At 41.1% G+C, this 26727-nt stretch overlaps 3 protein-coding genes and 1 long non-coding RNA gene across 16 annotated transcripts in view; 1 reads left to right on the forward strand and 3 right to left on the reverse strand.

The window, feature by feature from the left end:
• LOC6730927 (protein cappuccino) overlaps window positions 1-8199 on the reverse strand; it is a 30055-nt gene extending 21856 nt beyond the window's left edge. For 7 of the 8 annotated variants that reach the window (XM_039298507.1, XM_039298506.1, XM_039298503.1 and 4 more), the window contains exon 1: window positions 7927-8199. In XM_039298507.1, coding sequence (XP_039154441.1) covers window positions 7927-8106 — 180 coding nt within the window. In that variant the 5' untranslated portion in view covers window positions 8107-8199. Of the gene's footprint in view, window positions 1-844; window positions 1387-7926 lie in introns of those variants that run through there. The other variant, XM_039298504.2, reaches the window with a different exon arrangement.
• Window positions 1-26727, forward strand: part of LOC27208366 — a 137330-nt gene that overhangs the window by 6140 nt on the left and 104463 nt on the right. The gene's annotated exons all lie outside the window — the stretch shown is intronic.
• LOC6730930 (hemicentin-2) overlaps window positions 8207-26727 on the reverse strand; it is a 94404-nt gene continuing 75883 nt past the window's right edge. For 3 of the 6 annotated variants that reach the window (XM_039298511.2, XM_039298510.2, XM_039298509.2), the window contains exons 6-10: window positions 22944-25175; window positions 22156-22830; window positions 20073-20450; window positions 16311-16658; window positions 8207-10906 (exon numbers count right to left, since the gene is read on the reverse strand). In XM_039298511.2, the coding sequence (XP_039154445.1) occupies window positions 10878-10906; window positions 16311-16658; window positions 20073-20450; window positions 22156-22830; window positions 22944-25175 (3662 nt within the window). In that variant the 3' untranslated portion in view covers window positions 8207-10877. Of the gene's footprint in view, window positions 10907-16310; window positions 16659-20072; window positions 20451-22155; window positions 22831-22943; window positions 25176-26727 lie in introns of those variants that run through there. The other 3 variants (XR_006542196.1, XM_039298512.2, XM_039298513.2) reach the window with 3 other exon arrangements.
• LOC6730929 (folylpolyglutamate synthase, mitochondrial) lies at window positions 17119-19659 on the reverse strand. Its single transcript, XM_002078057.4, has one exon. It carries the CDS (start codon window positions 19511-19513, stop codon window positions 17237-17239), a length of 2277 nt encoding a protein of 758 aa, XP_002078093.1. The 5' UTR covers window positions 19514-19659; the 3' UTR covers window positions 17119-17236.

Here is a 26727-nt window from a genome sequence, read left to right on the forward strand (position 1 = left end):
GGTGCTCACGGATCTCTCATAAATCACAATAAAAGCAAATTAGGAAATTTTTTATCGGATGGGCGAAGAGAAGCCACCTTGGTTTTATTAGGCCTCGAAAAATGGTCGACTAATTGAAATACTCCAAGGGAAAAAAAGGGAGAGGTGTTAAAAATTGTTCGCTAAAATTAATTGGCTGCAATAAATTGCTGCCTGTTGTCCGCCCACGTGACTCATTTTCAGCTGCTTGTTCCTTACTTGTTGTTCTTTCTTCCTTTAGGGATAATATCTACCGGCAGGACAAGAATTTAAATACCCTTTTTGTTAGGGATAATTGTGGAATGCAGAATTTTCGAAATATCTGCCATACTGAGCTGGGCTGTACTTTTTTATTAAAATGTTATAAGTTTATTCAAATAATTATATATTTAATTAATGTAATAATAATAAGCTAAGCCGTTTAATCATCATATTAATCATCAAATTTAATTCTGATATTAAATCCAAAACTCGAAGGTTTCTAACACACCAAATTAATTAGTTTGCTAGGGTGCTTGGAATTTTTTTTCTTTTTCACAGCTTTTCAATGCTTGTTGTCCTTCACAAAAATCAGAATTCAATTATGAGGAAAATAAAAGCATAAAGTGTAATGAGGGGATAAGCTGAGGGGGAAGTGAAACGAGGCTTCTACAAAGGAAAAGCACGTGAAACACATTTTCTTAATTGTGTCAAAAGCGCAATTTTGTGCAATTTGTGGGAAATGAAAACGAAAGTAAGGCGCACAAAAGTCCATATATACATATACATACATATATATATATATGAAGGTAAGGCACTAGCTTACGCATCTAAAACTCACACCCACCAGTTGAAAAGGGAGGGCTACAGCAGCGATTCTCCCTCTCTTTCTTCCGGTGCAATTTGTTGGACAAATCTGGTTTCCTTCTATTTTTTCACGGGCGCGGCAAACTTAAATTTCTCTCTCTCACTCGTTTTTTCCCTATTTTTATTTTGATTGTGTTGCGGGGGGGTTTTGCGTCCCTCTGTTTCTGCTAATGCGTCAGGTTCGTGAGGTTTTCTATTTCCGGTTGGTTTCACTGGGGTTTCACTCGAAATACGGTTGATTAGTTCTACAATCCAACAATATCCGTTTCCGCAGCGCGTTTATGGCTTTTCTTTGGCGCATTATACCGCGTTATTCACTATTTAATTGCAAAGCGCAGGAAAAGCTGAAAATGCAACTGCAGCTGTCAGATGAAGTGTCACAACAAATCGGCAGCCGAAGGGAAAACCGAGTGCCAACCAGCTGACTCACGGTCCTAGGACAACAAATACACGCTGTGGCAACACGAGGCTCCAGCGGGAAAAATCGATGGCACACTGACTGAAGACCCCGCGAAATACGAGAGCCTGTCTCACCGAGAGAGAAAACTCGGAGAACCCATTGAGTTTTCGTGTTTTCGGGGAGAGAAATAGAGAACTCGGCCTGATAACAGCTGAGCGACTGTGTTATGGTTTCGTTTATTACTGGGCTATGATTGTCAGCTTACCCGACTTGTCAATACCCTGCCTTCAGTGAGGATATAGAGGATTAAATATATTATTTAAATAAAAAGCTATTACAAAATATAAGGCAATATAATAAATATAAATATTAAGGGAAATATTCAAAAGCTACTTATTATCATGAAAACTAAACCATAATATTGAAATGTTGCTTTATGCAAATAAATATATAAAAAAGCCGCACCCAAAGAAACTGTATAATTTTCATTACATCACGTAGTGATATTGTATTTATATGTTTGGGAGCGTCAGTCACTTCTTCAATTAGTCACTGGTTATATTCGTTTTGGGGGAATACCGATGTAGATCGTCTTCAAAGTAGACCAATCAAATCCATCGGCTCATTAGCATTGCAGGGAATTGGGGATTTTATTTTGGGGTTACGATATCAGCCTGCGATGAGTCATTGTCTGGCACAATCAACGGACACTGAAATCGCACACGGATATAAAACAGTGGAGCTCCACAAACACAAATGCGACTGGTCCCCGAGCAATTGCAATTGTGATTTTATGAGACTTTCCGGGCAGGCTACTGTGGGGAATTTGAGCATCGACTACACGGAAAAAAACAGCTGCGTCATTATTTTATGAAAATTTAAAAAATATCGACAAAGCTTTTATAACAGATATAATTTCCATTATATCATATACAGCTAATCTTATTAGAAATAATAAGTTATAATTAGATTGAAATACATAAATTTCTTGCAGTGTAGCCCTGCTTATCGAGCCCACCTCTCCCATTTTCGGTTCGTTTTCTCTTTTCAGCCTTTGGGCAGTGCGAATAAACGGACTTTGCGTACATAAAAATACAATTCTATTAATGCGACAATAAAAAGTTTCAACTTAAATTAATGATTAAGGAGCGGATTTAACGATTTTCTCTGACGATGATGTAACATTCTGAATGATATTTCACTGTATCTTTAAATAATGTATCCAAACAAAAAATGTTATACGAATAACTATAGGTATATAGGTATAATAAATACAGCCAACTTTGTTTAGCGCATTTATAGTTTTTTTTTTCTTGGAACGTTAATTTTTGCGACTTTTCGCACATTTGTGTTGGTTGTTTTTTTTGGGTCATGAGTATGTGTGCGAATTGAATTGATTGATGATGCACGAGTAGCTGCACTAGAAAAAATGCTATAGCTAAAACTATACATATAGCAAAATTTTGTTTATTATTTGAAAGAAATAATTGAACAAAAAATATATATTTTTGTTTTGAAGGACAAATATAAAACCTTTAAAATAACTTGATGTGTATGTAGGGTTTTGTTGTGTGCTATACAATTCCTTTGTACGTTTCACATAGCTGATAAGCCGTTTATTGCTCTGATAAGAAGCCGACTTTCGGATGGACAAACGGACAAATGGACGAATGGACAGAATGACAACTGGTCACTCTTTGTAGGGGTCACGTTCTCGCAATCGGATTAGATTTATGCATTTCGTAACTCATTAGCCGACTCAGATGCGATTTGCTCCACTAACGAAGGGAGAATCGCAGCTATGGAACAGCCTTTTTAATTAGCTCCTGAAAGATTTCCCAATTTAATTGGACCTAATGCATGTTGGGGAATGGGAAATGTGCCGCGCAAAGTTCGCTGCTCGAAATGTTGCAACTTGGATCTGGGGTTTTGGGACTGGCTTGGATTTTAATTAATTTTACACGACATCTTCGCTGTGCGGAGGCCCTGGGAATGCATTTTGACACATTGTTTGACAAATTGCCAGACGCCGGGGACACACAGATACACTCGCACACGCCGACAACAAAAGATACAGCCTGAAGGATCCGGAAAAAGTCGGCAAAGACAGGAGTTGCAGGTAGGAGAATCATCAAAGCTAAACTTGATGGCAACTTGTGCCACTGACGCACAAGTTTAATGCCAAAGGGCAACGTAAAGCTTCTGGCGTAGCAGCCCACAAATTCAAAAGATCCAGGGGCGTTGGTTAAAAGGGGTTCGATAGGGAAATACTCAAATTGCCTAGCCTGCATAAATATTTTTTCATTTAAGAAGAAAATGCATTTCGGAGCCCAAGATAGATTGTATGTTCGAAAGCCTGGACTTTCTAATCTAGACTTCTAATAAGAATAGATCAGTACTATGTTCTTCTCTTTAAGAACCCCCTTTCGTGCGCCTCTGTCACACATTCGCAGGTGCAGTGAACACAACTATGTTGCACTAACTGCGCTTTCTGGCAGTGCGCAAAATGTCGCCGCAACAGGGCGTATGAACAACGTCTGATCCAAGCACAAATAGATTCAATGGCAACAACAACCATCAGCTGGCCGGAGCATGCAGCACGCTAGAGGGTCACCTAAAACGCCCCCTCGCCCCCCAGTCTTAACCCAGATGCTACGACAAAGTCAGTTATGGTCAATAAAAAGCAATGCGACTATGAGAAAGCGCCAGCAATAGGGATCCGGCTGCTGTGATGAGGGTACACCGAAAAAAATAGGTGGCATTTTAGATTGCTACCACATTTCAACTTCATGCTCGCGATAACACGCTTTAAGATTTCCGATTTAATTATCGATTGTTGAAGTGAATAAGATATTTTACTCTCTTTTAGGATTAAATATTTGTTTGCTTTGTATTTAAGAATCTTGTTCTTATACACTTTTTGCGGTGTACCTATTTTTGGGATTGGCCAGTGGGGGATACGATTGGGGCCTCGGCCTACGGACAGCAGATGGCGCTCGTGTGCACCAGCGGCTGTTGCCCCAAAGATGACAGCGTGGAATTCCACGGAATTGGTCAAAAGCGGTTAGCAACGTTGGTTGTTAACCAGAACAGGCGGTCTAGTCAGGATGGATAGGAAATTTAAACAATGTGTATTCAGTACTAAAAGAACGAAATGAATATTTATGAATAAATAACCATTCATTGATGTACACTGGAACTCCAAATGCAGGAATGTCAAATGGAGGAGATACCCTGAGCACTTCAAAATTGACTTCCAAACATAATTTGTATGTATCTCGAAAAATTAGCAATGCAACCTCAATTTTGCACAAACCACTTTTGGGGCTCTCGAAAAATTATTTTTGACCAAAAAAATGTGCGTGCTGCGACGAAATGAAAATTATTTTAAATTATAGCCATGCCACCCAATCCAACAGCCGCCACAACCACATATTACCCCAAAAATGCCAGAGACAGGTACCCCAAATGAATTCTGGTTGCAGCGACAACACATTTTGCACGTTTTGTAGATACAAATGGGTATAATTTTTATTTGCCTCCAGTTAATTTCAACTGTGAAAACCATTTTCGAAACGCTGAGTGTGGTGGGGGTTAAAATTCAGAATTAGTTTCAAAAAAGACTTCTAAAAGTTCCTATTTCTAAAACAATCTTTGCTTACTGATTCTGTTAAGTTTTCATTTTTAAAGCGCATAATTGTCAAAAGTGTGATATTTTCTGGATTGCTATGGCGATTCCTTTAGCAGTGACACCTCACCGACACAGGGACTCACCCACGCCAATACCTCCGCACACACACACACACACACTCACGTGCGCCGGGGGAAAGACAGAGACAGACAGACAGTTGGGGAACATTCGCATCGGACACCGTTTGCAGAGCTGCAACTTTAATTGCTTTGGTGGTTTGTGCCAAATTAGATTCTGCGGTTTTGTCGCGTCGCCATTCCGGTAATCGAGGGTGTACTGTACGAGGGGGTCAGAGTGTGCTGGGCAAAGAGGTGTGCGGCGGGGTGGTGTCTTGGCCATGGCCTTTTCCCCAAACTCCGTCGAACTGAAGCCAAAAGCTGACGCTGACGCCCATCAATTAAACTTGTCAATGAGAATGCGATGCAACAGCAGGAACAGCAGAAATAGCGACAAGAACCCGGGGAATAAGAACTAATGGTAAGGGTTTGGGGTCTTGGAGCTTAGAACAAGGGTTATTGAAGGGAGCTTGAAACCAAACTAAATCGACTGAAAGTTAACTACATTTCACCCGCTTCGCTGGCATTCAAATTAGGTTTCTGTTCGAGACGTGTATATGGGTAATTTGATTGGAGTTTTAGAAATTGAATTCTTGCATGTTTCAAGAAATAATTATCGGGGCTGCCACGGAAACTTTAAAATCTGTATAGGTGTTGTGCTGAACTTATTTTTTTTCTTTATAGAGCAATTATAATATGGCCAGGGTTACCATGATGAAATTACCCAAGAAGAAATCTTTAAATTGTTTTTGTTTATAAGAACTTTTTCCTAATATTTAGATTTGCCACAGGCACCTGAGAATACTTCTTAATGCAATCAGCATGGTCGCAGGTATAAGTGGCTTCACATACGCAAGTCGTGCAAATATTATTCCACTTTCCGTTGAATTTAGAATATTTGCAAAAGAATCTAAGGAAAAATGCCAGCCGTCTACCGAAATTTCCATTTCTCGAAAGCCGCCGGCCATTGACATGACTCTGCGGACTTATCCTGTTGTTCGGTCCTGTCGTTATGGACTCTGTCCTATCTACTATCTTAACAATTGTGCGCACCAAGAAATTGATTTATTTTTGTTTACGCCAAAACAGCAAAAAGTTTACCACATTTTCTGCTCCTTCTCCGCAACTTGCCGTTGGCCAAGTTTTAGTTGGCTTCTTGCGTCTGCACTGAAAATCAGATGTATGTGTCTCAGGATTTTCCAATATTTTTTTAACAACTACTTGGCATTTCCTTTTGACTTTTCCATGAAATACTAAAATATTTCATTAATGCACTTAAAGAAGTATATTTAATAGTACAAATTAGTCCTAATTATCTTCTCTCTGTGTAGAGCTTTGTTATCCGCTCCTTGGGAACAGTCGGTCTAATCCTAATGCTCCCTAATTACATTGGCCAGCAAGTCAACACAGTCTAGGCCAAGTTTCCCCCCTCTGCCTATTTGAGTTGGTCATGTCGCTATCTGCTTTCCAGCCCTCTTATCATTTTTTAGCCCCATCTTAAGGACACTCCTAATTATTGGCCCTCTGGCGCACAATTCGGCCAGTGAACTGTGTGTTCTGGATTTCTTCTTTTTTTTTTTTTTTTTGCCTTTGAGCCGTGTTTATGCGGTGCGACGACACCTGGCGACATCAATTAGGAAATCTGGAATAAGTTTGCCGAACTAGTAAATGGGGGGAAAGTGGCGCCTCATACTACTGACCCACAAATGTCAAGATGGCTGCAAATCTCTTTGTCTCTGAAAATCTCAGGTGTTAACAGTGGTGCGATTAAAAAGTTTGATAATTACATCAATGATACTATTTAGAGTTAAAAAGGTTTTCTTGTTATATATATTTAGAAAGCAATTTTTCACAATTATTTTTATTTAGTTTTTAATCTCTTACAGTGCCTGCATAATTTTTTTGCTTTTCATGCGCAAACATACAGCGCCGCAGCTTAACAAGCATTTTTATTTATTTCCCTCATATAAAGAATAATTTTTTCCTTCTTCCGCACTGTGGAAATTTATGAAGGGCCCTCGAAATGGCCTACGACCTCTATTCTGCACCCCAAACACATCCCCACCCCCCCGGGTGGCAGGCTGCTGGGGGGTGAAAAAAAGTGGAAAGCATCAGACGAGCAAAATAGCGAGCAATAAAAATAATTGCAAATTTCGAAATTTAAGTGGGGGCATGCGGCACGCTTAAAGTGGCACCTCAGCACCTCCCTTAGCCACGCCCCCAAGTCGCCAAAACCCCTCGCCCCTATTCGACACTTGGTGAACAATGGTGAACAGAGAAACAAAATGTTCATTGCAGTGTAAAATCTGCGAATCGCGGTTTTCTTTTTTCACTTTACCCTCGGTTTGTGTGTGTGTTTTCGCGTTTTACAATCTGTTTCGCAACTCACGTAAAATATAAGGTAATTTGTGGAAATTTGATGTTTATCGTAAATTGTTTTTTATTTGCACAATGTCACCATTTTGCGGTTTGCCAGCAGCGCAAACCCACACACACGCAGACTGACAAGCAACACACACACAGACACACAGGCACGCATTGGTGGTCAGAGTTGCCAAGCAGTCAAAAAATTAAATTGCACAAAAATGGAGTTTTAAAGTTGCGAAATAATTTAATACACTTTTTAAAATCTTAGCAAAATCTGTTAAGTGGAATGTTTGTTGAAATTACTAGTGTTGTATTAAATAAAAATAATATATATAATTTATATATTATAGATATATACTGGACGTTAATGTCATTTATGGTACATTGTTCTTTAATGCTCAGATAAGCAAAATAATATATTTATATATTTTATATAAATCTGTAAGAACATCTGACAGTCGATCTGAGTTTATTCCACCTTAATTGTGCGCGCCGAAAAAAGAGCATAGATAGATGGTAAAAACAATTGCAAACATTTTTCAATTTACCTGCATGGCGGAGAGGCCTTTCCTCCTTTTGTTGTTTACTTCATTTTTTATTGCGTTTTTCTGTGGGCCCGCTATTTTGGGCTTAATTGTAGCACGAATACCCCATTGCAGAAGGGCTAACAATGTGATGGCTATGACCATCATAGCCGGATTGAGCTCTTCCATTGGGTACATAATCATCTTACCAAAACGATATATAACAAAAAATAAAACGAAAAATTACACAAATTTTGACAGAATTTTGTATGCCTACCCCAATTGAACGGTGTAGACGAACTGCTTGTTTTAAATTTCATTTTATTTACTTTATAATTATCGTATATTCTGATTTACATTGTATAATATCGTATATCATTACTGTCTAGGTTTACAATTAAAATTAGTTTAAACTTTTGGTTTCGCACTAAAAAGGTGAGTAAAATGTTTCAATCGCCTGGCGTGAACATTTCTGTTCTCTCGGTTTTTTTTTTGAGAGCAGATTTAATAGTTTACATTTAGTTTGAGGGGAAATTATAGAACGAACTTTGAAAAAATTGACAGTTTAACATAGTCGCAGACTTAGACTACAGTTATTGGCTATTTTGATCATATTTGGTTTTGGATTACAAGTACATCTTTGTTTATATCTAGGTGGATATTTGAAAAATGCGTGGGTGGTCTGAGTTTGTTTGGGGACTAAAGTAAAATTCTTAACTATTTTAAAAACTAATTTTTTTATACATAGTTAAAAATAGGATCATTAATTAAATAAGCAATACCATTTATAGATGTATCTTACTCAACGCCACACAAATCCATTCATAAAAATCCAGATATTATTCACTATTCTAATAAATATTTCAGATTATGCTTTAAACACATTTATTTTAAATTAAATATCTAAACTCTTTGGTTTACTCTGTTTATCTATTTACAATGTCCTTAGATCTTAAATATCCATTAAGTAGTTTTTATTGCTAAGAGAAATTTATGTAACTTTCATTCAAAAACTAAATTATTTTATTTTACTAAATTCCGTGCTTCCGCTTGCAAATCTTCACACAAAATACTGATACATTTTTCGTTTTCAATGTTCACATATTACGTTTTTATTTTGTTTGTTAAATGTATCAATTATGTGGATTTATTACTCAAATATTTCATAACGGAGCTAAACAAGTACTGGATTAAAGATATTTCCCCCATCTTTTATATTTTGCTGTGCAATTGAATATTTTGTGTTTTTTTACTATATCACTGAGTGCTCGAGGGTTTTACTAACAATTGAAAGCAAGCAAAGAATCTGTACAACTGATTGGTTTTACAACCCATTTCGATTTTATAATTTTAGAGCGAAAAAAGAAAGGAAAACGAATCAATATCTGTATTATTTTTGTTTCATTCGCAAGTCTGGTGAAAGTTTTGCTATAGTTGGCTGATGATTTTTCGGTAATCATCTTCCACAAATGAAGGTGAAAAGTAAATAAAAGTATCTGTAATAAACTTTTCAGCCAGTTGTAGTTTACAAAATCAGTTTTAAGCTTTCCGCAGTTTAAAATTTAATTCGAATTCGTTTTGATGTCTGTTGATTATTCCATTTGCCGGCTATTATGATTTTATTTTAAAGATTTTCTCTTTTTCTCTAAAAGATACTGTTTCTATTTGAATTTCCATATTTTTGCGGTCTTGTATGACGCTGTGTAGATATTTTTTTTAGCCTATTTATATGTAAATGCAACTCACTTGGACTTTTGACTGGCAGTATTAAATTTTAAAGTTTTTTGCAGTTGCAATTTAATGACTCCATGTCTACTATTTACAGATTGCACAGTAAATAAATTGATATTGTGTGCTCTGATTTTGCCGAGCTGAATTGCACGGAGCTCTTTGTGCAATGGCAAATTAATTTGCAAATTTACACAATCTAATTTTAGGTCACCGAGGGACCCAGACGACCAATTGTTAATTTGTAATTACAATTTTTGCATTATTATTGCTTGCCGACAATGCGAACAATTGAAATTAGCAGCGCAATTAGTCGAACCGAGCAAACAAATATTCGTTCCAATTTAATGCCCCAATGGAGACAAAAGCTAATGAGGAGTCGAAAACTTTTGCCAACCTTTCCCCTTTTTCGCATTGTGTCGAAGTTTGATTTTTATTGGTCATGTTTATTTTGCATTTTGGGCTGACTGGGCGGAAAAGCAATTAAATGGACATTTTGTCTCTTTTATTTGATTTAAACGAGAACAATTTCCATATTTAAAAAAAAAAGGCATAGAAACCTCAAAGGTGGCTTTTGTGTTTGGCTGTCGGTTTAACAATGATTTGACCAGAATATTATGGCGGTAGTTTTGCAGTTTGTCGCCACGAACCTCAATATTTTGGCCACAGTTTTGAAAAAGTATGTATGGCATTATTATTTTAAAATAAATAGAATAAGCGGTGAGCAAAACAAGCTGGGTTTAATCAGAAAATTGCATTCAATTTTCGACTGAACACTGTCTATTACAAATGTACCCACCTATTAACATAAAATGTTTCAATGCTCACTTGAAATTAAGAAAGAAAGAAATTGATTTTTTACGAGAATTTGTTCCCTTGCTAAAGAACATAAATTTCCTTTGGGAATTTTTGGGTTTGTGAATTTCTTTTTTAATTCTTAACTTACTTGGAGTTGTAGTTACTATTCTTTTTTGTATTTCTGTCGGTTGTTCACATTTACAGAACTCTTTCTTGATTTTTGGTCGAAATAGGCAAGGATTTTTTATTTTGCATGTTATTTTTGCATTGCAAGCAATTTTCACGCCACTTAAACAGCTAAAAATTTCATTTTATTTTATGGTTATTTGCTTGTGTTTTTATCTATATATTTTTTATGTTTACTTACTCAAATGCTTATGTCGAAATGTATTTGGTTGCCTTTTTTTTTGTTTTCTCTTGTTCTTGTTGTCTCTCAACTGGCAATTAGTTTAATTTGCCAAATCCTGTATTATATCCGCTGCAACGAGAGAGGCAAAAATCGATTTGCGTTTAGTGCGATTTAAGCTCATTAATAAATAATGGTGAAATATGCAATTTAAATTAATTAATGCGTGTGTGAGCGGGGGCTGTTCCACTAAGCTATTAATTTGCGCAAAAAATAAGAGAGATGGGCTTAGTTTTTATGCAGCTATTTCATTTGGATTTTTAGATTGGGGTCAAACGAATGCTTGCATTATATTTTTATTTATATGTATATTTATAGAAATTCGCTGCAATTGGATTTGCATTCAATCAGCATAATGCGCTGCTGAATGGACCGAATGCAGTTGTATTTATTTTATTTCTATGTATCATCATATTTCAACCGCATTCTATTCTATGCATTTATATCCCATCCATCCATATTATGTGTGACTTGAGGCGTGTTGAACGTTGCCATCTCGAAAACTCGGCTCAAATGCCAAAACACTTCACATCCGCCGAGGTGCGAGACTTTTGGGAAAACATTTTCCCCCTTTTCGCCGATTCGAGGCGACACTTTATGCACTTTGACTTGCCTCTGACAATTGCGACTTTTGCATAAATACATTTTCTGAATTTTCCGAGTCAAGTGGTTGTGGAAAATCTCGTTGGCGCGTCTCGCACACAATAAAATACTTTCGAATGCGTTTCTGATGCATTCTGAATGCGTGGCGTTGCGCGGAGCGAAAATGTATCTGATCGCAAAAGCCGCAATGCATTTTCCGCACAGATTTTCCCGGCTTTCAGTGTGTCTCGCTTCAGCCCCCACAAAACTCAATTAACGCTTCACGGTTTCCTTTCACAGAATGTGACACAGTCGTTTGAGCTTTATGTTTGACCGCTTGTTGTTATGTTTGATTACCTAATAAACATTTTATGAGCCAGGCCAGTTGGTCACACGGCAAATTGGTAAATTGTTTGAAAAGATGCATTACACGCGGTGAGTCCTGCCCTTTTTTTTCCCCCTTTTATGTCTGCTCTTCCTCGCGATTTAACAACCCCTATCCACCGTTTGGCCCGCCTTTCAGCCAACCATTTTGGCCAGGCCATAATTAACAAGCTGCAAAGCGGCTCCAATGGGCTGGCAATGAGTTTCCTGTTTTAATATCTTACTTTTTGGAGGGAAGATGTGAAGCTACGTGCTTGTTAAAACGCATGTAAGCAGTTAAATATTTAAATAAAATTGGATAAAGCCATCGTTCTATAGCAAATTAATAATCTATACCTTTAATCTCGTATTTTCATTTGTCTTGCGTTTTTATTTGTTTATGTCTTGTTAATTGAATACAGGTTGACTTATAGCAGCTAGGGTATTCTGCGATCGTTGTAATTGAATTGCGAGTCCGCCCACTATAAAGTCGGTTAATGTTGACCCCATTACCGCCCAGAAACTGTGTTCTCCGTACTCCTCCTGCCCATCTGCAGGACCACCATGATGATAGTCCAATGGCTTTTGTTGGCCCATAAAGCATGTTTGCCGGCTATAAGATGCGTTCAGTTGGTGGGATGCTGTAGTCCGTGGTGCTACCTGAACTTTCCTTGACTCCCTTTCCCAACCAGACCCGAATGCTTTTGGACTGCTCTTGTATTTATGCCTATGAATATTTCATTTAATTGAAGCGCATTCATTACCAACCACACAGAGCAAACAACAACCGCCCTTGCGCCCCTTGCGACGCCACACTTTTGGCGTTGTAATTAAAATAAATTTATTACGTAAAATGTTTTGCCAAAAAATTTGTCGAAAGTTGTGGCTTTCGCCCCGTGGCGTAATAAATAATGTGGAAGGTGTGTGCGTGGTAGTATCTGTGTGAATGTATTTTTAATGATCTGTGCAGTCGCTGGTTTTTGCCACCGTCGCCGTACGGAAATTGATGCGGTTAATATGCTTCCAATTGTTAATTTTTGCATTTCGTTTTGTATTTCCGAAAGCCACAAAATCATACAAATAAAGATACGCACAGGGAATGCAAATAGAAACCGAAAACAAAAAGCTAAATCTAATCAACAGGAATAACAAACCGACCGAGCGAGCAACCAACAAATTTAATGGATAACCCAAAATTTATGATTTTCCCCGCTCTGATTTGTCTGACCGGATTTTTCAATATTCATGTAATTAATTTGCTCGAAAATGTGCTCGTGTTGAATGAATTTTCGAAAGGGAAAAGAGACTATTGATTTTTCGGTACTAAATAAATAAATTTCAGCTTAAATGGTATTTATTTTTTATGTTCCCCAAAGTTGAGTTACTAATACGGTTAATTGACGCTGGGCATTTGTTGCTAAATGTTGTGCTCTTTCATTTAGCAATCCAATCGAATCAACTTCAGCTCCGTAGAAATTCAATCACTCAAACGCCAACTGAAATTCACGGAATTTCGAACCGGATATCAACACCTTAACTAAGAGAAAATGATATCAGGAACAGCACTAATTGAAATTCACGCTAAAAGCCAACCCGAAAACAACCTGAATTGAATCAAACGCACTGTACTGCAACTCGATATGGCGAATAGAGTAAAGCACTTGAAATAAAAATGTTTGGCATTGCGTAACGCTCTGCGTCATTTGTATTGTTTGGAACGGAGTCTCATGGTTTCCGCACTTTCAACTACACAGAAAGAAGATATTATAATGTTATAATATATAATATCAAGTATAAATAACAAGGTGCATTGGAATATAACGACAAATTTGTGAATATGCTCACTACGTGTTATTATTTAACTTTTCTTGTGATATCACCGATACCGTTTTCTTCTTAATCTTATTTTTTTCTATCTGTATATGGGCTTCTAGTAGATCCCGCAAATCGCCAATTGGATTGTGCAAATCGAGAAAACTCGCCAGCTCGAAAGCATTGCATACTTTGCAGCGCAATTTCGGGCATAGAAACAACAGCGAAATACTTGGCTTTTTCGCTGTTTTGTTTGATTCTTTTGTTGTTTCCAGCTGCACGCTCATCAAAGTCAGAAACGAGAAGGCATTATAGAGTGGTCGGAAGGATGGCGAGCGGGTTAACAAAAGTCTGCAGGAACCAGAGCTTTTATTGCTTTAAACTGGCACTCCAGCTCCACTTGCAATTCAACTTGAGTCCTGGCCAACAAAAAAGGTGCAGGGACAAAAGAAAAGTGAAGCAACTGTCGGGCTCCCGAGCTCGTCTTCATCTGAAATCCGTTGCTGACACTGCGACAACCCTTTTTGGGCCCCAACTGCACCGATTTTGGTTGCGTTTGTAGGGCACACAAGGGGTATTTACTTTTGATTTCACATTTGCTAGACCCTGCTTAATAGAAATATAGTACATCAGCAATTTTGCACTTAATCCTTGCTCTTAAATATCTTAATTATAGTAAGAGGAAAGCAATCTATTTTGACCGTAAATTTAGAAATAAATTTAAAATAGTTAATAGTTATCTTAAAAACGTAAAGTTAGAAAAGCGACCTCAATGCCAGAAATGACTAGCCGAATTAAGATACATTTTACTTGTATTGTGCTCAACCAAAATGCTGTAAAGGCTGAAAAGTTTCTTTATCAATGATCATTAAGGGTATTTGTGGCTTCGTTTGGACCGCAGCTGTTCATCCTAGCCACTTTTTCTTTTCGCCCATCTTGAGTTGGCATATTTTCGTTTTTTTCGGCCCTGCTTTTGTTGCTTTGTGGCCAAAAATGCGGCAAAAAGGGGATCTGGCCGAGAGTGGGGGAAGTCGAGTCTTCGGCCATGGCTTTTGTTTTAATTGAAATGTTTTTGCTTCTCCGCTGGCTGCTGTGCGGCAGTAAACTGCAGCTGCTTCTCTCTTCTAAGCCGATTAGAAGCAGTTCATAATGTATGCGGCTAAATATGAATGCTGGCCAGGAAGTTTTCCCCTCACGTTTTCCTCTATCAGAGGTTGAAAAACAATTGTTTTGGTCCATCCTGTGGAGTGGACCGCAATCGCAGTCTCTCCCCTTCTCTCTTTCAGCCTTTGTCTGTCTGTCTAATTGAAGCAGCATTTACTAGATCCCACGACGTATGCGGAATATGCGCTGGCATACGGGGCGTATGCGGAGCGGATATCTTATGCATAACAACACAAAAGTCACGCATACGCCGTGTGTACATTGGTGTGTTTGTGTGTATGTGTGTGCAAGAGAGAACGTACTAAAAACCGCAGCCATTGCTGAGCGTAAATGCATAGACCATCTAGAGCACTCGCAATTGCAATCGCAATCCTTTTTATGCATTCCATGTGGCATTGCGGCCGACAATGGTGAAAATCAATCGGTTTCTGGTTCGTCGGCATCGTGCTGGGAAATATTCTATTAGGGGTCGATTTTGATTAGGATACATGGAAATTTTTAAAAAAATTACATTTTAAATTCAATTGCAAACTAAAAGCTAAATGTTTCAATAGATTATTGCTTTTAATGCCATGAAACTGCTGTTTTGAGTCGCTCTGTTACTCCCACCAGTCCTGTGTTTTTCTCTCAGTGTACGCCAGCTTCTGTTGTTATTTATTTCACTTCGCTTACAGCTAGCAGCGTTGTTTGATTTTGATTTTGTGAAATATTTTCAGCTCAGCATTTTACATTTTAAATAGCACTCCCTGTTTCTCCCCAGTAAGTCCCTTTTCTTCGCCTTCATCGCAGTTTGTTCTTGGTATATTTTCAGTATTTTTAACCCACCCCCTCAAACATTTTCCAACATCATTTTTTCAAAAAAGAAGCGGCGATAGTTGTCGCTGCAAGCGATTTGTTGTTCTTGATAGAAGGCGGAGCACTTTCCAGGCGTTTTCGCAAGGAGGGGCGAACCATGTATTTTATGTGCATTTATCTGTGTGAGCTGGTGTATCCTTCTTCTCTGGCTGCTGCTGCATAAAAAGATGTACAAATGCAAATGCTGTACAGAAATTTAGATGGGTTCGGTGAAAGCATGCTGCACTGTGTTTGAAGAGGGGTAAATGTTCGTGTGTGTGTGTGTGTGTGCTGTCCCTGCCTTCCATTGTGAAAACTCTATTTTGTTTATCCGAACAGCTTCAGCTCGAAGCATCAGCAAAACTCTTGGCCAAACATTTCCCAACACTTAAGTGCATAATCAATCAAACTGATTTCTTAGTCGCCTCAACCGATTTCGGATTTTCAGGCATTGGATTTGTGTCCGGATTGGATTTGTGGATGGATTATTTTCCCAATGAGATTTTATTGTTGCTCGTCGAGCAGCTTGTGCGGCAATAATCTAGTTTTGGGTACGAGATTTTGGGAACCCCATCTCGCATAAATCTCATATTCTCTGCTCAAAAGCAATGCCATCTCCTATTATAAAATGCAACACGTGTCCTAGATACATGTTATACTGCTATTTGCTTATTACTGCCGCTAGCCCATTTTGACTTCCAATAAATAATAATAAACTCACCCATTTGCTGAGGTGGCTTCGCCTGCTGCTGCATATCCTTTCGCTGCGGGGGGAGAGGCGGTTGTTTTCCGGATTTCCTCAAAGTTCCGTAACGCTGGGCGGCCTGCAGCATTTCGTGGGGCGCTAGTTGCTGCGTGGGACTGAAACTCTGCTGGCTGAGCGAACTGGTCACCGTGGGGATGTGCGGCGAATAGCCACTGTAGTCGACCAGCCCACTGAATGCCGACGGTGGTCGCTCCACATAAATCTGCTGCGACTGGGCGGTGGCCATTTGGAGGCGCCACAATGCCTCCTGCGACAGATCCCTGGCGTTACTGTAGTTATTCTCGTTCGAATTGCTGCTTGACCCTGCAAATTACCACATTTCCTTGGATTATTACGGGCCATTTTAGTTGGCGGCTACAGCTAGTAAATATAGTTGTGCAGATGTACCAAAAAAAGGTGTCGAAAGTGGGTGCAAAGTGCTTCTGGTGCTTTGCGGTAAGTGGGAAAACTTGAGAGTCACAGTGGCTAATTGGAAAAACACGCACTAACATAAACACATCTATATATATGGCAATAATGCCCGGTCATTCTCATCAGACAGCTGTCCAAAGGATTATTATAACACGGTTTGAATAGCAAAGTGTAATGCTAAATTAGTTTCAGCCAGGCTTAATCATACACGAGCTAATATAATGCCAAATAAAAAAGTTTCAACTTCTTCTGACAATTCAGAACATATTAGTTCTTAATTATAAAGATTGTCAGTTAATGCAAATGTTTTTGGGGTGCGTCAATTAAAATTCTTAGTAAAACTGCATCAAAAAACATTTTACATACGTGACAATTGTATTTATATACAAAAAAAAAAAAGACAAGTAAACTTAAACCACGACGAAATTTAAGGCGAATAAAACGTAGGAAAATTCTCTAAGCCTATATTTTCATTGCCAAGGATTCGATGACTTCATTTTCCGTAGACACGATATGGTGGCGGCCACCAATTGCCGGGAGCCGGTGACGAGGACATCCAGTTCGTTCTTCATTCCGTACTTCTGTTTGCCGTACTTGTTAGTCAGGTACTCGAAGAAGGCATTGATGGATATGGAAAGCTGCGAGTTGTCCCTTTTGCCGTTCTCCTCGCAGAGAGCTCTCCAATTTCCGGCATTCCTCTTGGCCCTTTGCAGCTCCTCCATGCCGTGCCACACCATGGCCTTTCCATCCTCCTCGGCCAGGATTTCGCCCTCGAAGTAGTTGGGACTGGGCACAAAGCAGGCCTCTTCGAAGCGCAAATTACTGCTTATGATAGTCAGAAGATCCTTGGCATTGAACTCGTTGACCTTGTTAAACAGCAGGATTTTTGGCTGTCGATTCGCGCGTGTTCTGGTGTAAAACCAATCCCGGCAGGCCATCATCGACTCAAAGGTATCGGCGCTATCCAGATAGACGTTAAACATGTCGTGTCGCATGAAGTCAAAGTGTCCGGGCTGTTCAAAGATCTCGATTCCGCGACTTGCTCCCGGTGTTAACAGAGTAGAATTATGTTCCAATCCCACCACATATTCGGGCTTGTGTCGCTTCAAGAAATCGTAGGCCAATTGTACGGCCAGGGATCCATTCAATCTCATAGAGTAGTTTGCCTTATTCATCAACAGCTTGTTGTTCATATCACCCTCGATATAGTCGTTAAATGTTGGCACTCGGCGGAGTTCGACGCCAATTTGTTTGGCCTTTTGGGCCAAGACCTCACAGCATTCGGTTTGGGTGACATTCGTATAGATATTGGCCTCCGGCTTCATGATGGACGCCTTGGCCCAGGCTATATCCCTTAAAGAATTTCCCAAATTCGAGCTCTGCTCCCATCCCAAGGTCGTTATTCCTATGGTCTGGGCATGCGAGGCTATGTTGGTGGCATCACTGGCGCCTGCATTTCCCACCTCTACAATGGCCACCTCAACGCCGGCTTGATGGAAAGCGTGGAAGGCCATGACCGTCATGATTTTGTTATAGGAAGGTGTGGGTTGCATATTCGCTAGATCAGTGTTGATTTTCCAAAAGAGCTCCGTAAACTGAACATCGCTTAGGGGTTCACCGTCGATCCTTATCCTTTCGCTGGTTAGAAACAGATGGGGCGAGGAGAGAACGCCAGTTTTCACCCCATGACACCGAAGGACACTCTCCACTATGGCACACGTTGAGCCCCGACCTTTGGAACCCGCTACTTGTATCACGGGTATGGCCTTTAGATCCTTTTTCGTAAGTCCCGACTTTTCCAGACACTCCAACGTTTGCTCGATAACCGGATCCTGCTCCTTTCTACTGCTCTTGGTGGTGGCTCTGCCAGAAGTGGGCTCCAAAACCTGATAGCTATTCAATTGCCTAATCGCATCTAAGTATGCCAAATGTTCCGGACTCTTTTCTTCGGGCTTTTCTGCCTGTTGTGGAGTAGATGAAGACGCTTCATTAAGTGGTGCAGCTGGACTCGTCGTGGTCTTTTGAGACTCAATTTTCTGCATCTTCTGAGCTTGAATTTCCTTGCCAGCCTGCTGTTTGGCCTGCATCTCTTTCAGCCACTGATTCTGTTTCCTTTGTTGCGATCCCTGCATCCGGTTCATCCAGTTCTTTCGTTGAGACTCAGAAGAGGCACCCTTGAATGCCGCGGAATCTTCATTTTCCGCAGATTTTTCCACCTTTTGCTGCCAAGAGGCTTGAGCTTTAGGTGCAGCACCAAAGTTTGCAGGCGAACTTTGACCGGGCATCGCGAAACTGGGATTATTTGCTTGGCTGAACTGGTTCTTTGGAGGACCGGAAGGCGGAGAACCTCCTGCAGCTGCCAATTTGGCTTTTCTCTGCGATTCCGGTGAGACCTTGGCCATCCACTTGGCCCGCTGATCTGGGATTTTCGGTTGAACTGAGGGTTTTGGGCTAATGGGAGTGGGTGGTGCGGGGCTTATGGCGCCCATCGTCAAAGGATTCTTCTTGATTTCCGCTGGCTGAGGCGGTTTAGTTGGTTGTGTTGCCGAAGACTGCGATTGCGAGGGCTGGGACTGGGGTTGCGTTGGCTTATTGGCCAATTCCTTAATGGCGGCAGCCTTAGGCAGTTTTATCGATGGCGCCTTGAAGCTCATCTTGAAGAAGTTCTGGCTCGACTGGATCGTCCATTGGAGGGCCTTCAGATGGGAACTCCTTCTACGATACATCAACGGCAACACTGAATGCATTTTTGCAAAGAAGTTTAAATAAAATGCCAACGAAATGTGTGAATTTTGATCATGGAAATTTGTTGACGGAATTTCCGGTATATGTATCTGTATCTGAAATTTTTTTATTATTTTGTTGGCTGTTAAAATAATGTAGTGCCTACCGATTGGACACGTGGGGGAAAGGTAGGCATATTTATGTTTTTCTCTTAATATTATATAACTTTAATAATATTATTAACCGGTTCTTTGTTTAAATTTCTTCAGCTTACATTTTCCAGTTAAATATAATTTTACCAATACCTCCCTTTCCAACAAACTTCCACTGTCAGAACTTATAGTATAGTTTAGTGCATTTCTAGAAAAAGTTGTACACCAAGAGAAACTCTTTATAAACATTTAAAACAACAACAGTTAGTAACAAAACATCAGCTACAATATTGTGTGAGGTGCTCTTCTATACTGATTTTTTAAAGTGCATTTTGTGCAGACGACGGTTTCGTTTTTATTTATTTGCTCGTATGGTGCGATAGTTGCTCCTGTTTCGCCTTTTCAATTTGTCGCCCATAGCTGGAGTTACCTGTAATGGCTAGTGTTGTTGTTGTTGTTGCTGCCTTGGCATTGCGAGATGTTGTTGTTATGGTGGTTGCCAGTGCCGTTGTTGTTGCCGCCGTGGCTGCGGTTACCTGGCATCTTTCCCGCTCTCTCTCCCTATTTCCCAAGTGGCCGCGTTTCAGGGTGGTGCAGTTGTTGGTGTTGTTGGTGGTGTGGGGGGTGTTGGTGTTGTTCAAGTGGTTGTTGTTGTTGTAGTTGTTGGTGGAGCTGGCAGTGGCGATGGTGGGTTGGTTCGTTAGATTGGCGCGTGCTGAATGTTGCTGCTGCATTGGGTTAATGCCGCTGCTGCTGCTGCCGCCGCCGCTGATGTTGCATGTTGGTGGTGTCGCCTCAAGTGGTCCTGCTTCGGTTGCAGCCGCACACCAACGACGATGAGTATGTGTGTGTGTGGATGAGTGTGTGGCGGTTTGCAAGTGTGCGAAGGGGGGGCAGAGAAATAGTAATTAAGTTGACGCTTGCCAAAAGGGTGTGCAAAGAAGGAGCAACAAAAGCCCGCGACCGGTCGCAACCCCCACAATTAAAATGCATTCCTGAGGGCAACACTCAGAGAAAATGCGAATCTATACAGAAACTAGCAAAAATACTAAATAGTTTACAGATTCGTACTCACATTTTGAACCTATGTTTTTAAACATAAATATGTACTTGCATACCCCTAAAATATTCACTTTACAATTTATTGTATTTCTTTCCTTTAGTTCAACTAATTTGCTCAGTGCCGCTTACCCATCTACTCGGTTTCAAACTTGTAGCTTCCATTTAGGTGTGAATAGAGTTCTTTTCTTTATTGTTCAACGCCTCTTTTGCCGAGAAGCTCAGGTGGGCAGGGGTACAAAATAAAGCGCAGAAGTTCTTTCGGGGTTGGGTTAAGTTTTCCGGCCTAATAGGATTAAAGACTAAGAGGCGACCTCTTTAATGGGATTACTCGAGGAGAGAATTCGAGAATTCAAGTTGTCTAATTGCGTTAAATTTGTTTATTACATTTTTGGACTACTCATCGCAGCCATCTTTTCGCCTTCGTTGCGGCTCATTTTATTTTTTATCAGCGTATTTCGACGTGGAAAAAGAACACTAAATGTACTAGAAATCATATCATTTCATATCAGTTCGTTTCATTCAATTAAACGGAATATTAAACTAAGGCAAGCTATTAAGTAACCAAATCAATTAAGTGAGCAAATGAACAATGCTTAGTCAATCCCATTTGATTTCTCAAATCCCTTAAGCCGCCTTGTAACCAATTAAAAACAAGGCAATAATACCAAACTTGAACCGTACAGTGGACATTCGATTGGGGGAACAAAGCCAGCTGAAGGATAACGCCTTAATTCTCACATAATTGGAATTACGATGGCAGCTCCACATTTTCAGCCGCTCCCGTTTCCGTTTCCGGCGGCGCTTTGCGTTGCCGATTGGTGTCATTTCGGTTGCCAAGGGGAGCTGCTTATGCCCGACACCAAACACCATGGAAAATGTGTGGGCAAGCTCGGGGGAAAAGCGTGGGAAATCCGTGGAAAGGGCCAACGCTGGCCACGTTGCATTTGCATGAGTAGCTCGGTAAGTGGAGGAGGAGCAGCTCTAGATTGACATGAAATGCAATTACGGCCAAAAACTCAGGCCAGGGAACAGGGACACCCATCGAAATGGCCGCCATAAATCTGCGCCGAAAAATGTGTCGCTTAATCAAGACACACACGCCCACCAAAAAACCCCCTTAATCCTCCAGAGCCCCCGAAAACGCAATCCTCCGCAACCCACTTTTCTCGCCACAGAGTCACGTCTCTTCATAAGTTGTCGCCGGGCTGAAGCGAAATTTGTCCGGCCCTGCACAGTCAACGCAAAAAATTAGTGTCAACTGTGTGAACTTATGGGGAAAAGTAAACAACACTCGCAGTTCAATAGATGGAACATCAATGGATACACCAAGGAATCAGTGTGTAGTAAAAATGTAGTTTTTTCTGAGGGCTTCTAATATCCTACGGACCCTTTCGCCATCACTTCTGTATAATTTTAAACTAGTGCACAACATTTTCCCTGCCTGTACTCACACTCTCCGGCTCCTAGTCCGTGTCCGTGTCCACTGCCATGTCCGTGGGATCCGGCTGCTGAGTTGGCAACGGAGGGCAGCACTTGATAGCTGTCGCTGTCCACGCCGATGGCACTTGTCACATGATAGCCGTAGCCGTTCGAATGTGGATGCTGTCCGCCGGAATTGTTGCCCCCAGAGCCAGCCACTCCGCCGTAGATACCCAGTATGGCTTTGGGCTGTTGGTACTGGCCGTGGTTGCTGTGGTGCTGCTGCTGTTGCATATTCAGCTGCTCATCAGGATCGTGTAGGGCGGTGAGGGTGAGCTCCATACCGCCGTTGCCCGTGCCGATGTCCTTGGAGTCCAGAGTTCCAGTGGGGTAGTAGGGAGGTGGTGGCGGTGGCTGCTGCTGCGATTGCTGTGGATCCTGACTTAGCGACGGTCTTCGGCTTGCGTCCAAGTCGAGGTCGTACTCTTTGGCTCCGGTAGATCCTGGATTAGTCGTGGCGCTAGCGTTGCCTCCTCCCACTCCTCCTCCTACTGAGCTACTCTCCTTTTTGGCGGCGTGTTTCCTACGGCAGTGACAGAAAGCGTAGAGAAGACCAAGGAAGACGACGAAAGAAAGCGATGCGATGATGATGGCCACTAATGCAGATGTCGTCATGGAGGATTTGTGCGGCATGTAGGACTTGCCAACTAAGAGGGAAATCAAAAGATTAGTTTTCGGATTATGGGAACTCTTAATAGTTAGTTTCAGATTCATAATTTAATTTGCACAGTTAGTTATTATTGCAGACACTAATACTCACTTTCTGCATTGGCATATGCACCACAGTGCTCGTGGTTAGATCTTAGACAGAGTTTGACCCGCACCACTGGACCGGGACCCGCGGTCTCGGCCAAGGCCATGGTGCGATCCTCGCCCAGGTGGGAGCCACCACCCACTCCAAGGCTCCTTCCGGATGTGGTGGCGGTGGTGTAGTGGGCTGGACGCGACACATGATTGATGATGGCCTCCTTGAAGGTCGTTTCGCTGCCGGACGGTAGCAATGTCAGCGTTTCCACAATCTCCCACATGGGCACCGTGGCATCCCTGGTTACCAGTGATTCCACCACCGCAATGAGGGACAGGCATGTGGCGGCCACGTTGATGCCCAGAACATGTGAATTGGGATCGTAGCTAACATGCAAAGGCGGTGGAATTTTACTGACTTTGGTGGTGGCCAATATCTCATTCGAATATCCAGAGGTGCCCTTCGAATTCAGGGCATAAACCTTAAACATATAACTCTGATGCTGATCTAAGGGCGCGAGTTTACAGGGGTTCTCCTTAAAGCAATTGAATTCGATCCATTCGTGGTTGGAATTACTGGACGAACTGCTGATCTGGTAGCTGGGTATATAGCCATTACCCGAACAATCGGATAGGGTTTGTTCCCTGGGTGTTGCCACTCTCCTGTAGCTCACCAGATATTTGGTGCTCATAAAGCCGCCATTGAATCCCGGTGTCCAGTTCAGGACGGCATAGTTGTGACCAACTTCGAGGATCTTTAAATTGGTGGGTTTCTCTGGCGATCCTTTGGGTTGCAGTCTTATTGGTGCTCTTATGCTGTCCAAAGGATTTACAGCTCTGCAAATATATTCTCCGTAATCAGAGTGCTGCAAGTGTGCTATCCTCAAAATGGAGGTGTACACGTCATTGTTTTCCATTCTCGTACTAATTTCATAGTGACCATCCGAAGACATGGTCAATGGCGAGGGATTGTTGCCGTATTGCCATTGAAACTCCGGTTTCGGATAGGCCTGAACCCTGCAGACAACCTCAGCGGATTCTCGAAGATCGTAGGCCACTTTGTTGTACTGATGAATGACTATCGGTTCATGCTCGATCCTCAGATGCATTGAAGAGTTGGCCGAATTCACGTCGTTTTCATAAAGGCAAGTATACAGACCTCTATCGTTCGGAAGTAGTTGGTTTCCATTGGGTCTGGCCTTACCCCTGAATCTCAGGATACTTTGCACCGCCACCACTCCGCCGCCGGCATCCGTGGGTGTAGTTCTTATATCAAACATCTTGCGAGTGGGCAGAATCTCGGTACCATCTTTGATCCATCGAATTTGCGGTGTGGGCTTTCCCTTGGCACTGCAGGTGACTGCATAGTCCACATCGCCCACCCGACGAGTCATATGCTGCTGTAGTTTGGCCAGAAACTGAGGTGGCTGATGTACTTCCAAGATTATGGTGGCTATTTTACCAATTCCCAACTCGTTGACCGCATGACAGTGGTACTTGCCCTCGCTTCCCAAGTGAGCCTTCGGTATAGAGTATTGGGGACCTTGAGATAGAATTTTCTGTGTATTTCCGATGTCACCATCCATATCTCGGAACCATCGGTACTGGGGAACAGGCCATCCTGGCGGATTCGCCGAACAGGTCAGAGTCACACCGTTGCCCACATGAACGACTGGCTTATTCGGGGTTATATAAGCCTGTCCCGGCCGATGTCGAACCAATAGAGCCACCGTGGAATTGCCCACACCCTCTACTCGTTTCGAACTGAACGGCTGCATTATGTTCACCGATCTGCAGATATAGTTTCCGGCATGCTCAGCCCTCACTGAACCGAGGGTTAAGAGCTCGCCAGTGTATCGGAAATCCGGAGCTCCCTCTTTTAGCCATTCGACATTGATGGGCGCTGGATTTGCGGTGACATTGCAACGAATCAAAACCGTTTCACCTTCCTCCGCCTCGTGGGTTTTCGATTCGATAAACACAATCGGCGGATATAGAACATCCAAGACTATATCTTTTTCGCCCGTTTTGCCCAAGCCGTTATCCGCACTGCAGGTGTACTTCCCGGCATGATGGCGATTTACTCTATATATCGTGTGGGTGGGCGTGGCACTCACATATTGACCATTTCGGGACCATCGCACGTTGCTAACCATCGGTTTGGCATCCACTCTGCAGTCCAGTTTCGCCACATGATCCCGTTCTACTTTCAAAGGATTTTGTGGTCCGACCTCCACTCGGGGATAGTCTATAAAAAATAAAGGAAATAGAAGTAGTTTTAATAAAAAGTTAAATAGTATTCTAAGTAAACCAAATATGAGAGGTATATCAATTTGAATTTAATATTCATTGGTCTTTTTATGCATGCACTAGAGGATTGGTTTCATCATTAAATAATGTTAAATTGATATGAAAAACTAGTATCGTATTCAATTTAATTAAATCAGTATCAACTCATCAATAAAAAGGCAAATATTTTTGAAATTGTGCGCAGTCCAGTTTATAATTTATTCACTCTATTTTTTCGGTTCATTTGGGTTAGCATACAAATAGGCAATTACAGTAGTTAGCTTAGATCCTCTTCTTTGTTGGCTGGTTGTTCGGGCCATTAACTTGTCAATAACCGTTTTCAATTACACGAGGACGGCAACATTTTTCGTGCGGGATCCCAAAAAAAAAAAAAAACGCTTATACCTCTGAAGGACGTTGACGAGTTCAGCGTGACCCATCGACATTTTTAAATAATGCCATTTTGCGGAACAAAAAAGCAATATATGTTTACTAGGATGTATATTGGGGAAATGGCCCTAGAAATTGCCGCAAGTACTTCAGTGGGCATTTTACAGTGGTAGCAGTTGAGTTTTTGTGTAGTTTATTTTTTATGAAAATTATTATAAAAATGAATTGTATAACTTTTTAAATATTTCTTTAAACTGATTTTATTAGATCTTTGTTTCCGATATACATATAATTTTGATGGTTAATAAATCACCTATTTATATCAGTTATTTCATTGTAACAAAACAATCAAGACGTTCATTGAAATGTCTACGATAACACCTTATTCTAGCACCACTTATAGCTGACTTTATCTGTCATTTATCTGCCAACTTTTCCCATTTCCAAATGTCGATTCGGGAAATCCTTCACCTTACCCTGATCTCCTCGGTGCTCGAACATTTCACTGACTTTTAGTCGTTTAGCTCACCATTGTGCGCGCTGGTCATTTGGTTTAAGTGCCGTTAGTTTCATTCCGTATCGAATCGTTGGCATTACCCTCCATTTTCCCGTTTTCCCACTTTCCCACCCACTTATCAGCGGCCCGCGGAAAGCGCGTTCAGTCAAGCGTGAGGCATAATAGTGGCTAAGTATAATTGTAGCTGTTGCTGCTGTTGTTGTTGCGCCAATTAACTTTCGAACACTTTAGTTTAATCACCGTCTGCCCAAACTGAACTGAGTCTGACCTCCCAGTCCGGACCTTCACGCCCCCTTTTCAACCATTTCCCAGCGATAATAGCTGATATGGCCCATTGTTGTTGTCGGCCCAGCATTTTGGCCAATTGTTTTTGTTGGCTCTAATTCGTGAAGCGACGTAAATGTGCCTGCGTCATGCTCTAAGCTACCAGGACTATTCAAATGGTCACACAAAAATCAAGGATTATATTAAAGGTGCCAAATATTAAGAAAAGAAAAAATTTAAATTTTTTGAAAACAATAAACTGAAGTAGGTTGGTAATGTAAAAAAATTGAATATGTTAAATTTAAAATAAAATATTATAATAACTATTTAAATTGCCTGT

The sequence above is a fragment of the Drosophila simulans genome, chromosome 2L (assembly GCF_016746395.2).
Source record: "Drosophila simulans strain w501 chromosome 2L, Prin_Dsim_3.1, whole genome shotgun sequence".
NCBI lineage: Eukaryota > Metazoa > Arthropoda > Insecta > Diptera > Drosophilidae > Drosophila > Drosophila simulans.

Bases quoted from the DNA above. Each gene is read 5' to 3' on its own strand.
- LOC6730929 (XM_002078057.4), bottom strand. From the start codon at position 19,513: ATGCATTCAGTGTTGCCGTTGATGTATCGTAGAAGGAGTTCCCATCTG.